We start from the raw sequence: 15358 nt of genomic DNA, 5'->3' as shown, positions 1-15358 counted from the left end.
CCCTCCCACCCTCCCTATCGCACCCCTCTAGGTCATCGCAAAGCACCGAGCTGATCTCCCTGTGCTATGTGGCTGCTTCCCTCTAGCTCTTTTACATTTCGTCGTGTATATACGTCGATGCTACTCTCACTTCGCCCCAGCATTCTTGTTTATGGCTGAGTAGTATCCCATTGTATATCTATACCACATCTTTATCCATTCATCTGTCGATGGACATTTAGGTTGCTTCCATGTCTTGGCTATTGTGAATAGTGCTGCTATGAACATAGGGGTGCGTGTATCTTTTCGAATTATGGTTTCTCAGGCTATATGCCCAGTAGTGGGATTGCTGGGTCATATGGTAGCTCTATTTGTAGTTTTTTAAGGAACCTCCATACTGTCTTCCATAGTGGCTGCACCAACTTACATTCCCACCAACAGTGTTAAGAGGGTTCCCTTTTCTCCACACCCTCTCCAGCATTTATTATTTGTAGACTTCTCTTTTTTAATATAAATTTATTTATTTATTTATTTTTGGCTGTGTTGGGTCTTTGATACTGCACGCTGGCTTTCTCTAGTTGCAGCAAGCGGGGCCTACTTTTCGTTGCGGTGCGCGAGCTTCTCATTGCGGTGGCTTCTCTTGTGGGGGAGCACGGGCTCTAGGCGCGTGGGCTTCAGTAGTTGTGGCACGTGGGCTCGGTAGTTGTGGCTCACCGGCTCTAGAGCACGGGCTCAGTAGTTGTGGTGCACGGGCTTAGTTGCTCCGCAGCACGTGGGATCCTCCCGGACCAGGGCTCGAACCTGTGTCCCCTGCGTTGGCAGGTGGATTCTCAACCACTGCGCCACCAGGGAAGCCCTGTAGACTTTTTAATGACGGCCATTCTGACCGGTTTATCACACAGACTGTTGAAGCGTCTGGGGGCAGTTTTCCTGTAGAAGGTTGCGCTCTGATTCGGGCGCTGTGGCCGCTTGGTGTTATTTAACTTGTGCCTGTATCCCGCCTGCTGCCTATGACCTGAAGCGAGCTCAGGGGCTTGATGAGATCCAGGTTAAACCCTTTTGACAGGAATACCTCCTATTGTGTCACATCAGGCCCTGCTGTTAGTGATGTTAAGGACATAATTACCAGATGTCCTAATCCTGAAGGCCCATTGCCTCCCCCTTTGTAATTCATCAGTAATCTGTAGGGTGAGACTTTTGCGCCTTGGAAGTAAACTGCTCCCCACAACTTTCAGTCAGTGGTTTTCAGTGCCTCAGTGATCGTGCCTGAATCTGTTCTGTTGGGTGAAAATCACGTGGTGATTTTCTCATTTGGACATTCCTTCCGCAAGTCTTAGCTGGTACTCTTCTGTCAAGAAGGCCGCCCCCACCCCCTTTGCCTTTTTTTAGGAACACTCTTGTTTCATGGATTTTTGTTGTGGTTCTTATTGTTCAGATGTTATAATCAATTATAAAATTAACAGATTTAATTACACTTTTGTAGAATAGAGTAGGAGAATTTGCTTGCCATGTACATATGCCAGATAAATGGTTAAGATGCCTATTATACAAAGAATTCCTCTAAATTGTTAAGAAAAAAAGGTTTTTAAAACCCCAAAGACAGGGACTTCCCTGGTGGTCCAGTGGGTAAGACTCCATGCTCCCAATGCAGAGGGCCCGGGTTCGATCCCTGGTTGGGGAACTAGATCCCGCATGCATGCCTCAACGAAGAGTTAGCATGCTGCAACTAAGAAGTCCGTGTGCCGCAACTAAGACCCGGTGCAAGCAAAAAACAAAACAAAACAAAAAAACCCAAAGACAAGTGGACAAAGAATAGGACCAGGCAGACAATTCAGAGAAGAGGAAATGGAAATTGTTGATGACCATGAAAAGATGCTTAGCCTCAGAGTCATCAGGGAAACACAGATCTGAAGAGCAAGGTACTGGGTTCCTCGTTCAGTAGCAGAAAGTGAGCTGATGACTCTATGCTGGTGAGAGTGGCGCAGTGGGTGTTCCCATATGTTGCTGGTGGGGGAATGGGGGGGCAGTGAATTGCTGCCTCCTATTTGGAAAGTAATCAGGCATTATCCATGAACATGAAAAATTCATATTTTTCTTTGAACCCAACTTTTCTACTTTGGGGCATGTAACCTGTGGAAAGAAAACACATAGGTGGGACTTCCCTGGTGGCGCAGTGGTTAAGAATCCGCCTACCAATGCAGGGGACACGGGTTCGAGCCCTGGTCCGGGAAGATCCCATATGCCGTGGAGCAGCTAAGCCCATGCGCCACAACTATTGAGCCTGCGCTCTAGGGTCCGAGAGCCACAACTACTGAAGCCCACGCGCCTAGAGCCCGTGCTCCGCAACAAGAGAAGCCACCACAATGAGAAGCCCGTGCGTAGCAACGAAGACCCAACGCAGCCAAAAATAAATAAATAAATTTATGAAAAAAGAAAAAGAAAGAAAGAAAACACATAGGTACACAGGTGTTGATTACAGCCTTGCTTGTAGAGGTTTAAAGACAAAAAAGGAAGCAACTTGAATGGCCCTCAGTAGGGCAACGGCTGGATGACGGATGAGTGAGGCCTGTACCCAGGGATTGGGGAGGCCTGCCAGCGTATTGTGTTAGCAGCTGCTCCTTGCTCCCAGGCCGGGCATTGTGGTGAAACGCTAAGTCCACGTCCTAGCATTGGGGCTTTGGGGGCGGGAGGGGACACTCATTCTGGAAGCTTCTATGTGAAGGAAAGGGAAGGGGGCAGAGGATCAAAAGCAGCTTTCCCAGCGTGTTGTGAATGTGCTTTTATTCTGTCAAATATAATTCTAAAAAGAAGGGCAAAGTGCATGTTTATTAGACGAGTCCCAGCCCACTTTCTTCTTCTGTGTCCCGCGCAGAGCTGGAGTTGGAAAGCTGTTGTGAGCCCCAGTCAGGCTGTGTGGTGACCCAGAGCCGCTGCAGGTGTGGAGGCTCGGGGGCCTTTGGGGGCCCGGATTCAGCCGGGAGAGCGCAAACCCACGCGTTTTTCTGGTGAGCCATTTCTTCCCTCACCCAGCCCTCATCCCTAGGTGAAACACTCTTCTGTTTCTTCTGTTTTCTTTGTAGTGTATCCTCTACAAACATTTTAGGAAACAGGGTGAAATGTACATTTTGCAGAAAAATAGAGGCAGAAAAAAATCACTGCAGGTCCTAACCGCCAAGTTGGCCTCTGTCCTCATTTTGATATGTTCCTTTTTCCTTTATTTATTTTATTTATTTTTTTGATATGTTCCTTTTTCCCTGCATTTTTTTACCTTGGTCCATGTTACGTACAGTTTTGTATCTTGCTTTTTAAAAAAAATGATCACAAGTGTTGCTGCTGTGCTGAGTAAAAAAGTCTCTACAGATGTTATTTTATTATTTACTTATTTATTGGTTCATTTATGGCTGTGCTGTGCAGCACGTGGGGTCTTAGTTCCCCGACCGGGGATGGAACCCGTGCCCCCTGCAGTGGGAGGTGGAGGCTTCACCACTGGACGGCCAGGGAAGCCCCTGCAGATGTTGTTTTAAGTGGCTGCATGATGTCCCACCATCTGGAGACACTGTCGCTTACTCCCTTGTTTCCGTATTGGTGGACACTCTGGTTGATTTCACTTTTTTGGAAGTGCTGGACTTCTTTGGGCCTAAACCTTTGTGTCCATGTCAGACGGTCTCTGTTGGAGTCCCTGTGGCCAATTTAGTACGAGGGGCAAAGGGCTGAGCTGCTGGGGAGGGGGGTTGGGCACATGCACGCTTGCCAGCACTGGGCCTCACGGACACAAAAGTCATGTTAAGGCTTTGGTAGGTGAGAAGTGGAACTTCATTTTTTTTTTTTAATTTTATTTATTTATTTTTGGTTGCGTTGGGTCTTCATTCCTAGTTGTGGCGAGCGGGGGCTACTCTTCATTGCAGTGCACGGGCTTCTTATTGCGGTGGCTTCTCTTGTTGCGGAGCACGGGCTCTAGGCACACGGGCTTCGATAGTTGCAGCACGCGGGCTCAGTAGTTGTGGGACGTGGGCTCTAGAGGGCACAGGCTTCAGTAGTTGTGGCTCGAAGGCTCTAGAGCGCAGGCTCAGTCGTTCCGGCGCACGGGCTTAGTTGCTCTGCGGCATCTTCCTGGACCAGGGCTCGAACCCATGTCCCCTGCATTGGCAGGCGGCTTCTTAACCACTGCGCCACCAGGAAAGACCTGGAACTTCATTTCTAATTTCTGTTTCTTTGAGTCCCAAGTGAGAGCGAGTGATTTCCACGTGAATTGGCTGTTTGTTCTTTCTTTACTTTGTCAAGATTTTATTTTTTTTAGTGACATCTATGCGCTTTGCATGTATTAGTGATATTAACCCATCAGCATAGTCCCATTTTTGTCCACGTGTTGATTTCCCTTTAGTTATATTTCTCTTAGGTTTTTTTGTGGGGTTTTTTTTACAATTTTTAAAAAAATCGCTCAGGACCTTATTTTTATGCAGTGAATCTATCGATCTTCTCTATCCTTTAAATCCAGGAACCTTGTTGCAAACTGTGTCCTGCCTCCCCCTCTCCCGGGGTCCAGCACAGCTTCCCCTGCGGCTCGGCCGTAGCTCCTCGCAGACTCCGCGGCCAGTGGGCTTCCCCGGCTGCCCGGCCAAGCTGTGTAGGGCTCGGCGAGGTTGGGGCGAGGGCTGGTGGCTGAGGTGTGAGGCCTCGGGGAGGAGGTGGAATGAGTGAGGCCGTTGCACAGAGGAGCACAGGTGAAGGTGCCGGGAGGGGAGGTGGAGAAGACCCGCCCGCGTGGGGTCTACAGGCTGTGGACGGGCGTTTGTGAAGATGGTTTGCAGGGACCCCTCCACCTCTGCCCTGCGTGTCGTCCCCACTGCCCAGTTGTTGCTGACGGGCCGGGGACCCTTGCTCTCTGCGCAGGGGTTCTGCTGGGGGCTCCTGGTCGGCTCTGCCTGTGGCGTAAGTTCGAAGCACGGCAGCTCTGCACACGGCCTTGACCTCTGCGCCCGTCTCATCTCGCAGCCGAGGGCTGTGGGGAGGCTGCAGTCGGCCACGCGGCCTCCGGGGCTCCCTCCTGGGTGGCCTCCCTTGAGCGCCCATGCGGTCACCAGGGTTCCCTGACGCTGTTTCACAGCGATGATGTGGCCCGGGGGCCCAGGCCTGAGAGCTGACGTGCCGGTGGGGCGGTGAGTCCTCAGGCTGAAGACAGATGAGAGTAGAATAAAGAGGAAAGCCTGGGTCCCTGATGCCTCTGAGGTCGCCCATGCAAGGTCTCTCGCCGCCGCAGAGATGCGCTGCGTCGCCTCCTACCTGCCGGCCGCCCTCGGGGACAGCACCTCCCCCAGCGCCAAGGACATCAAGAAGATCCTGGACAGCGCGGCACTGAGGCGGACGATGACCGGCTCAACAAGGTCATCTGTGAGCTGAACGGAAAGAACAATTGAGGGCGTCATTGCCCAGGGTATTGGCATGTTGGCCGGCGCGCCCGCTGCCGGGGCTGTGGCCATCGTCACTGCCCCAGGATCTGCAGAAAGACGAGAAGGGGGAGGAGGCTGAGGAGTCAGACGATGACGTGGCATTTGGCTTGTGCCACTAGAGTCCTGCTCCCCTGCAAATAAAAGCACCCTCCCCCACCTTCTTTTTTTCTGGCCGTGCCACGTAGCTTGCGGGATCTTAGTTCCCTGACCAGGGATCAAACCCGGGCCCCCGGGCCCTCGGCAGTGAAAGAGCGGAGTCCTAACCACTGGACCACCGGGAATTCCAAATAAAACCCTTTTTACATTAAAAAAAAGAGGAAAGTCTGAAACCCAACTGCCAGGCGCCAAAGCTCTGATTGCCACTCTCAGTCGCTCTGTGACGCGGGAGGGCTGGTGGGACTGGGAATGCTTGCTGGTGTTGAGCAGAAGAGTGTGCAGGTGGACCGGCTGCATGGGACGGGGGTAGCCCTGTGCCCCCAGGGGCCTCATCGGGTTGTCCCCACCGCACTCCAGTCCTTGTGTGGCCCAGGCAGCGCTGGGCAGTGGACCCCCTGCGGGGGGAGGTGGGAAAGGTGTGTCTCACAGTAGGAAATTAACTGTCACATGTTGCTGGGTACCTGAAGGGCTCAGGAAGATGGCAGTCGCCCAGGGAAGTGTCTTCACTTCGGGAGGGTGGTCTGACCTCGGGCCCGGGCTGGCTGCTCTGGGCTCTGTCTAATGGCGTGAACGTGGGGTGTGCTGAGGGCCCCTCAGCCCCAGACAGCGCCCCTTTGGCCTGTCGAGGTGGCTTCTCCTTTGTGAATGCCATGCATACCTAGCAGGGCTGGCTCATGAACCAGTGTCAGCCCCTCGTACTGATTCAGGGCTGGGAGAGTGGGATTTGGGGGCAGGAGTTTGTTTGGAAGGTGGGTGACGAGGAACCTTGGGGAGTCTTTTGGGAAGGAGGTTCCCTTGCTGGGAAGGGCAAGGCTGGGCCGCCCCGATGTGGGTACCAGGGCTCAGCAGGCCTCAGGGCTCGGGGCCAGACAGGTGGCCTAGGTTGGAAGGTCAGCTTCAGCCACCTACCAGCCCTCACCTTAGGCATGTTACTTGGCCGCTGTGCCTCAGAGTCCTCATCTGTAAAACGGGGAGATTAACAGTACCTTTCAGGCTTCCCTGGTGGCACAGTGGTTAAGAATCCGCCTGCCAATGCAAGGGACACAGGTTCGAGCCCTGGTCCGGGAAGATCCCACTTGCCACGGAGCAACTGAGCTCGTGCGCCACAACTACTGAGCTCACGTACCACAACTACTGAAGCCCGCGCGCCTAGAGCCCGTGCTCCGCAGCAATGAGAAGCCTGCGCACCGCAAAGAAGAGTAGCCCCCGCTCGCCACCACTGGAGAAAGCCCACGCGCAGCATCGAAGACCCAACGCAGCCCCCAAAAAACCAACCAAACAAACAAAGAAACAAAACAGTACCTTCCAGGACTTCTCTGGCAGTCCAGTGGTTAGGACTCCAAGCGTCCACTTCAGGGGGCACGGGTTTGATCCCTGGTTGGGGAACTAAGATCCCGCATGCCGCGAGGCGTGGCCAATAAATAAATATTTCCTTAAAAAAGAAGACCAGTACCTTTCTCAGAGGGGTTAAGTGGTTTTGTGTGTGTGAAGTGCTCCGAGTAGAGCCTCTCATGTTCAGGAAGTGGCCATTATTATCGGGTGACCAGTGCCGTCCCCTGTGGCTGCTGCCTTGGGTGTATAGGGCACCAAAATGGCTCTGCCGTCCCCAGGGCTGGCCGAGTCTGGCTCTGAGCCACAGGGGCAGGTATCTGTGACCTTTCTGTGCCCGGGAGCTCAGGCCCCCATGAGGTGAGAGCCAATTAGATGTTAGCATCTACAGAAGACACGAGGTGAACTGGGGACAGTGAGAGGAGGCCGGGACGTCCAGGAGGGCTTGTGGTGGCAGCGGGCCTGAGCTGAGTGTTCACCGACGACTCCCGCTGGGCCGGCGGCGGGGAGGGAGGTAGCCTCCACGTCCAGGCCCTGCTGGTGTCAACCTGGGTCTGGCCTGAGAGGTCTGTGGCTTCCTTTGATGGGGAGCCCATCCAGAGGCCTCCCGGGGTCTGGGCGTGTGTGTTGGATGCTCGGGGCAATGGGCAGGCTTGGCCTTGCCAGTGGGGCAGAGCCCTGGGCCTCAGTGTAGGCCCTGCTTTCAAAATTGATGATGGGAAATCAGATGCTTTTATTTATTTATTTGAAACTTTATTTTATTGAAGTACAGTTGATTTACAATGTTGTGTTGATTCCTGGTGTACAGCAAGGTGATTCAGTTACATACGTACCTATATTCTTTTGCATGTGCTTGTACATTATTATTATTTTGGCCACACTGAGCAGCATGTGGGATCTTAGTTCCCCGACCAAGGATTCAACCCGCACCCCCTGCAGTGGAAGCGCGGCGTCTTAACCACTGGCCCGCCAGGGAAGTCCCTCCTTTTACAATTGTTTATGAATATAGTTCCCTGTGCTATACAGTAGGACCTCGTTGTTTATCTATTCTATATAAATAGTTTGCATCTGCTAATCCCAAACTCCCAATCCATCCCTCACCCACCTGGAATTCAGATGCTTTTAAACTTTTGTCCGTTAGACTCTCAAACTACCTGTCTTTGTTCTTAGTAGTGTACACTGACCCTCAGTCCCCCTTGCCCTGAGACCCAGAGCTTGTGCATCTGTACTGGGGTTCCCAGATGGGGGCACAGCTCCTCCGTCTTACAGCCAAAACGGCGCAATTATTTGAATACTGTGTTGTCGTCCCTTTGTGAAACTATTTGACTTCTGTAAGAAAGATGAAGCAGACTTTCATTAGCCTGTTGATGCTGCTGATATGGAATGAAGGCATTTTCAAAGCCTGTTGGACTGGAAGAGGCAGATTTTTAGCTCATGGGATTTGGCTGGACCGTTGCTCAGTTTTGAAGGTAGAGAACAACCTTTAAAGACGGATGAGGGCTTCCCTGGTGGCGCAGTAGTTAAGAATCCGCCTGCCAATGCAGGGGATGTGGGTTCGAGCCCTGGTCCGGGAAGATCCCACATGCCGCAGAGCAACTAAGCCCGTGTGCCACAACTACTGAGCCTGTGCTCTAGAGCTCGTGAGCTACCACTAGCTGGGGCGCACAGTTCATGCTCAGCAAAGATGCACGTTCATTCATTCATTCACTCGTTCATTCACAGAATCACTGCACACCACCTGCGTGCCCTGCCGAGTTCTAGCGGGGGAGCATTAAACACACCAGAAACATATCCCAGAGGGATGAGTGTTAGACGAATGTTGTGACAGCTGCGGACAACTCCTGAAACTTGTAAGGAGGCCGGTCCTGCAGGCCGCCCGTGTGAGTGGCAGGTCGTTGGCGGGGGCGGCCCAGGGTCTCTGCGGACTCCCTAATCCCCAACCCGGTGACCTGCAGAGAGGACAGAGCTTGCTAGAGACCTGCGGGCCTTGCGATCCTCCGGGTGTGACACTCGTCGCCTCCCTCAGCTCAGTGATCGAAGGGCTTGGCCAACCCGCGTGGCCACTCACCGCCGGGCCACTGCTGGGGTCCTTACCGCCTTGCTCACCGCACAGCTGGAGGCCACCTGGCTGCAGGAAGATGTGTTGCTGCCACCTTGTGGGCAAGAAGATGCCGACCGGCGTCAGAGACCCTGCGGCTCTTGGGACCACTCTGGCGGCGGGAGGAAGCCGCAGCCTTTGGCTTCCAGCAGAAAGCCAGCCCCTCCTGGGCTCTGAGAAGGACCTCCACAGGCTCTCTGCGGCTGCTGCGTGGCCTCACCTGGGCGCGCCTCGACACTTATCAATGGATCACCCAGCAAATATTTGAGGGAGACTAGGTACAAGGTTCTGTGGGATTCCTGCGCCAGAGGCCGCCCTTCTTTTTCCCCCCACCAGTGCACCGCTTCTGTGCAGTGCCTCACGGCTCATGCCTTTTTTATGCAGGGGTCTTTCTCTTTCTCCCTAGACACCCTGGGTTCAGCAGTGCACCCCTGCTGCCCAGGCCACAGCTGCACACGCAGGCGCCCTCCTCTCTCAGGTCTGAGCAGCCAGTCCAGCTCAGCCAGCTCTAGAGTCGGCCCTTCTCCTGATTTGCCTGCGCTCAGAACAGAAGGGGGTGCTCAGTGCTCAGCCTCTGCGCGCTCAGCCTCCAGGGAAGCGTGTCCATCCTCACCCAGGATGCACGCTGCAGCCATTGCGAGAGAGTGCGTCTTTAATTCCCCCAGAAGCTTCTGTGGGGTCTCACCCCTACACGACAGGTTCAGCCTGGTGTTTCTGATGACCTTAAGAGTCAGAGAACTGACACGAGGGCTAGTTTTATGGGATTTCTGTACGGTTTACGTGGCCCCAGCCCGATGCTTTTAAGGATTGTCCTAGTTTCCTTTGGGCTGTGTTGAGTAGTAAGCTGTTTGTCACATGTCTCTGGAGTAGAATCTTGCAGATGGAACACAGAGACCTTGTCCCTGACCCGGGCGGGGGTGTGTGTGTGTGACACCAACAAGGAGACAGGTGTGTGCCTGCACCGATCTCCTTTCTGGGGTCTTTGGCTGATGTCCTGGGACATTTATGTGCAGGCAGGTGCCCTTCTCTGTCTAGTTTCCCTGAGTCAGGAAAGGTTTCTAGGAAGCAGGAATAGGAAGGAGGCAGCCCCATGAGGAAGAGGAAGCTGTCCCAGGTTTGGGATTGACCCAGTCTGAGCATTTCGCCTGGACCGATTCTGCAGGTACAAGGGGAGTCAGGAGCTGGTGTGTCCTCTGAGAATGTGGCATGTTTTTTCACCTCCTGGACTGGGCACTGCTGCATGTCCTGTAGCCCGTGTGTGTGTGTGTGTGTGTGTGTGTGTGTGTGTGTGTGTGTGTGTGTAACTGGGGGCCTTTTACTCTCCTATCCCAGCCTGCTCCTCGCCCCCTGAGGCTAGCCAGTCGGGTTCTGAAGCAGCCCATCCCCTGTTCGGCACCTTGTCCCCCGTCCCCCCTCAGTCCCCACTTGTCTCTGATAGCTGCTGTCCTGTGCTTGCATTTTCATTGGCTTGGGGGGGAGGGTTTGGAATGAGCAGGCTTCTTCTCTGGGGGAGGGGTAATCCCCTACATGTGTGAGAGAGGACAGAGAGACAGATACGAAGATAGGGAAGTTCAGCATAGGAGACTTAAACTTGGGAACGTGAGTCAGGATTCCTGGGTTGCATTCCTGTCTCCACGCCTGAAGGAGCCTGGGAAAGGCTCTTGTGCAGGAGCGACTCTTACGTGGGGGTGTGCATCCCGGAGAGGAAGAAGTCATCCTCGTTGTTGTTAATAACTAGTCCCAGGAAAATACGCAATCAGCCCCGGGGGCCTCTCCAGGCCTGGGAGATCCAGCCCAGGACTTGGGAGTTTCCAGCTCTGGGTTCCCCAGGAGCACCTAGGATGGAGAGGCCCTGCCTTTCTCAGGCATTCCCCCACCCCAGCCCCCTCAGGAATGTGCCACTTTTATCTCGTACTTTGCTTCTGACCAGGACCCTGGAATTCTAAAGCTGAGAGGGACAGGAACGTTGGGAGTTGGGTTGGACTGGGGGTGGAGGAAACCTGGGAGTATCACGTCTTTAAAGGAAAGGCAAGCCCCACTCATCCTTGCCACCTGCCTCAACTGGTTTCTCCTGATCTGCTTGGGGTCCTTGTGGATTATGGTAAACTGGCTCATCTCCAGTGCCTTGGAGAGGACTGATGTATACACTGCAGTGGAGAGCACAGCACGGCAACTACCTGCCCCCTGCCCCCGTCCTGAAGTCATCCCTGCATTTACTGAGTGTCTGCTGCAGCCCACACACGTGAAATTCACAGGGCATCGGTGCTGAGCGTCAGGCTCCAACCAGTACTGCAGTCAGAAGCTTCACCTCTGCACAGCCTCTGGACAGGAGGTGAGAACCAGCCAGCGGGTGGAGGCTGGAGACTTCAGGGGCTCAGAAGTGAGTCACTCGTCCAGAACTGTATGGTCCAGGTCCAGAGGTTCTCTTTCGATTTTCTGCTGCCCTTGGGCAGGACAACACTTCACCTACTACAGATGATTTTATAATCTCCAGGGAAGAAGACAGCCTCGGTCATTAACAGAAGAGCTGACTAAAACATACAGCAACTCGGATTTGCGAGTTTCCCAAGCTAAGACAGGATTGCCTCGTAGAGGCTCCCTACTTTCCAGATAAGGAGACTGAGGCCCGAAGTCGGCATAACTCCTGACTCATAATTTAGGCTTTTGCTGACTCCCACCCTGGTGGGTCACCTTCTGGTTCTTCCCTGGAGAAAGAGCAAATGGCCTGCTTCTCTGCAAAACCGAACTGTGTGGTGTGCCGAGGACTGTTACTTATTTGGCCTGCTCTTAATGACATCTCCTCACCTGCCTGCCCCAACCGAGGAGGAGCCCTGGGCTGGAATTTCCTGTTTTCTCAGGGCTCAGGGGCTGCCCCAGCAGGCTGGCTCCCCTGCGGCCGCCGTTCCTGGGTGTTCCAGGCCAGGCTTGCCACGTCTCTCTCGGTGTTGGGCTGGCTCCCGGCCTCTCCAGGTCTGGGCTTGCCGGCTGCGAGGTGGAGGCGTTGAGGGACTCAGTCGGCCGACACCAGGTGCCCAGAGGCCGGAGGTCAGTGCGCCTCGGCCGCGGCCCCGGCCCGGGCCCAGCCCCGCGCCCCTCACCATGGGCCTGGCCCTCGCCCGCGGGCCCTGAGCATGGAGCGGGGCTGGCCGCCAGGGGACAGCCGCAGCCGGGAGCGGCCCGCCGCCTGCCGCCGCGCCCTCAGCGTCTGCGACTCGCTGGACCTGCACGGCGCCCCGGCCGGCCGCGCTGCCTCCGCTCTGTGCGCCGTGCGCGAGCAGCCGGCGCGGCCGCAGAGCGTGTGCTCGGGCGGCCCGGGGCCACCGGCCGCTGGCGTCCGCGGCCTGCTGCTCGGCCTCCTGCGCCCGCGTCTCGGCCGCCGCGGCCCCCCCGACGGCCTCCCGCCGGCTCCCCGGCCCGCGTCCTCGGGGCGCCCCGGCTCGGCCGCGCCTAGCCCGTCGGCCAGCCCCGCGCCCAGCCCCGCGCCGGCCCGGCGCAGCCGCCCCCGTGGGACCCAGGCGCCGCGGCCCACCAGCATGACGTTCCTGGAGGTGAACCGCCTGGAGCTGGCGGCCGAGGCCGAGGGCGCTGGCGCGGGGCTGGGCCGTGCGGGCAGCGCGGGTTTCCTGCGGGGCGCCTCGCTGTGGAGCAGCCAGCGCTGGCAGGTGCTACGCGGCGGCGGCGGGCGCAGCTCCCCGGGCCCCCGGCGCGGCCTGTCGGCGCTGAGGAAGAGCTTCAGCTTCCGTCTGCGCCGCGGCCAGGAGATCCGGCGCGCAGAGTCGGGGCTGCTGCCCCGGGCGCGCACCCGCAGCGACGGCGACGCCAGCTCTCTGGGTGCCTTCTCCAGCCGCCGCGACCTGCTGCTGGGCGCCGCGGCCCCGAGCGCCGCGCCAGAGCCGGGCCGGCCCCACACTGCCGCCAGCCTCTGGAGGCTGCTCACCAGCCGCTTCCGCCGGAGGGAGCCCGCGCCCGCGCCGGCGCCCCCCGAGCCGCTGTGGAGCCGCCGGGCGGCCGCGGCCCCTGGGCTCCTGGGCGCGCCAAGCGGTAAGGGGGAGAGCCCCGGCCTGCGTGGCCTCCCTGGTTGGAGTCCGGGGTTGAGGGCGGGTGTGAAACAAACCGGAAACCTACCTGGGAGAGGCGGGCGTGTGCCTTGTGGGCCTGGGGGCTAGCCGGGGCTGGCCGAGTGGGATCGGCGCCGGGCAGGCAAGGCTCTGGGGTCGCCGGTGGGTCTGGAGAAGGTGTCTGTGGCAGAGGTGGCCTTCCAGGTGGGTCGGGGCAGGACCTCCCGCCCGTGGCCCTAGCGTGGTGGAATGAGAGCGGGTCGGAAGGGCCCCTTATCACTTTGGGTGCCTGAGGAGTTGGGGCCCGGGAGGGGAGGGATGGAGACGCACTCGGAGCCAGCGGGCTCTGGGTGGGAGCCTAGAACAGCAGCATTTCTAGCTCCCAGGCGAGGCTCGAGCCCTCACCTCTAGCTGCCTGTGCAGATGAGTTTGGGGAATGCTTGTGGACCCGACCGTCATAAGCACTGTTTGAGACAGCCTGGGGAGGGGGAGCAAGCCCAGCCAGAGAGGCTGGCCCAGGCCCAAGCTGCCCGGAGCCGATCGCAGGATGTCCATTACAACCTAGAGGATAAAGGAGAGGGGGGCTCTGCGTGGCTGGAGCCCGGCAGGAGCTGAGGATGGACTGGAGAGGAGGAGCCCCGGAGGTGGGTCTCTGGGACACAGAGGGTGGTGGCCTCCTGCCCAGGAGGAGCTTGGGGATGAGGGCCGCTCCCCATTGGACCTGCCTCTCACAGAACAGGGCCAGGTAAGGGCTCCTCCCTCTTCAGCCTCCAGGAATGCGGCAGGTGGCCGCACCCTGCAAGGGTGAGCTGTTCCTACTCGCAGCAGAAGCTGCAGCCTTGCCGCCCAGCTTGGGTCTGGCTGAGACCCACTGGAGGCCTCTCACCAGGTGGGGGGCGGCAGGCCGAGTGTGGCTCGAGGTAGCAACTACGCCCCTTGCTGTAGCAGTAAGAGGAGGGATCGGGGCCAGGCCAGTGGAAGTGGGGGCTGGCATTGCTCTGTCCCAGCTGCGCAGAACGTTCCTGCTGCTTCCCAGGAGACCAGGGCGTGAGTGCTGTTTTCTGGCCTTGGCCTGTGAAGGGGCAGCGTCAGAGGCAGCAGGTGGTGGATAGCAAAGGTGTGTGTCCCACCCCAGTCCTGACAGGCGGCCTTCTCTCCCGCAGACTCCTTTGTGAACAGCCAGGAGTGGACCCTGAGCCGTTCGGTGCCGGAGCTTAAAGTGGTGAGTGAGGCCCATGGGAGGCCCAGGCAGCCCAGGGGCTGGGGGTGCGGGCTGGAGTGGTGGGCCGGCGTTGCTCCCCCCGCTTCCAGTCCCCTCCGTCTCTAGGCTTGGTCTCTCCCGTCACCCCTCTCTTCCCTGTTTCTCTTTGCTCGCCCATCCGCAGCACTGGCCCCTCTCCTTGCTAACGTATCAGCCTTTCCTGCCCCGTGTCCTCCGTCCTGCCCTCTGACCGCAGCTCTCCCGCCTTCCTGTCCCGCAGGGCATTGTGGGGAACCTGTCTAGTGGCAAGTCGGCCCTGGTGCACCGCTATCTGACGGGGACCTATGTCCAGGAGGAGTCCCCAGAAGGTGAGCGTTACGGGCCGGCCTTAATGGCCGCCGTCCCTCCTCCGGTTGTCTGTGCGGGGGCTGCAGCCCTCGGCTTTCTCAGCGCTCCCGTCTTCTCTGTTGGAAGCTGTGGACTTCTTTTCTGCTTGGCCCCCGTGGGCTCGCTCTTCTGGTTTTGGGCCTGACCGTGAACTCTGTCCTAGGGGGTCGGTTTAAGAAGGAGATTGTGGTGGATGGCCAGAGTTACCTGCTGCTGATCCGAGATGAAGGAGGCCCCCCTGAGCTCCAGGTGATGCCCCTGCCCCCAGCCCTGGCCTTTGGTGCCCCTTTCTTGAGGTTCCCAGTTGGGACTGGGCAAGGTTGCGTGTGGGGAGAGGGGTACGCAGTTCGCCCGTGCCCAGGTGAGGGTGGTAATTGTGCTCGGTCCCCCCTAGTTTGCTGCCTGGGTGGACGCGGTGGTGTTTGTGTTCAGCCTGGAGGATGAAATCAGCTTCCAGACGGTGTACAACTACTTCCTGCGGCTCTGCAGCTTCCGCAACGCCAGCGAGGTGCCCATGGTGCTGGTGGGCACGCAGGGTGAGCGGGCCAGCAGGGGTGAGGCGGGGGCTCTGGGCCCCCAGGTGGCAGGCACGAGAAAGCCTGGCTGCCCCGCCCTCCTGGCGCTGGACCAGCCCTTTCGTGTCGCCCTAGAGCGGGCGCCTCCTCTTTGCCCCGTACGCACTGGGTCTTCCCCAGCTAAGATC

The 15358-nt window shown here is 57.4% G+C and overlaps 1 protein-coding gene and 1 pseudogene across 9 annotated transcripts in view; both read left to right on the top strand.

Moving 5' to 3' along the window:
* Nucleotides 1–15358, top strand: part of AGAP3 (ArfGAP with GTPase domain, ankyrin repeat and PH domain 3) — a 56604-nt gene that overhangs the window by 15175 nt on the left and 26071 nt on the right. For 4 of the 9 annotated variants that reach the window (XM_027101486.1, XM_027101485.1, XM_027101484.1 and 1 more), the window contains exons 1-5: nucleotides 12061–13050; nucleotides 14231–14289; nucleotides 14549–14636; nucleotides 14819–14904; nucleotides 15050–15191. In XM_027101486.1, coding sequence (XP_026957287.1) covers nucleotides 12141–13050; nucleotides 14231–14289; nucleotides 14549–14636; nucleotides 14819–14904; nucleotides 15050–15191 — 1285 coding nt within the window. In that variant the 5' untranslated portion in view covers nucleotides 12061–12140. The other 5 variants (XM_027101489.1, XM_027101488.1, XM_027101493.1 and 2 more) reach the window with 3 other exon arrangements.
* Nucleotides 5239–5505, top strand: LOC113617866 (60S acidic ribosomal protein P2 pseudogene; annotated as a pseudogene).

Source organism: Aethalodelphis obliquidens, unplaced genomic scaffold (assembly GCF_003676395.1).
Source record: "Aethalodelphis obliquidens isolate GAN/ISIS:26980383/991018 unplaced genomic scaffold, ASM367639v1 scaffold5, whole genome shotgun sequence".
NCBI lineage: Eukaryota > Metazoa > Chordata > Mammalia > Artiodactyla > Delphinidae > Aethalodelphis > Aethalodelphis obliquidens.
The sequence above is the reverse complement of the archived record's forward strand: the minus strand, read 5'-3'. Positions and strand labels throughout refer to the sequence as shown.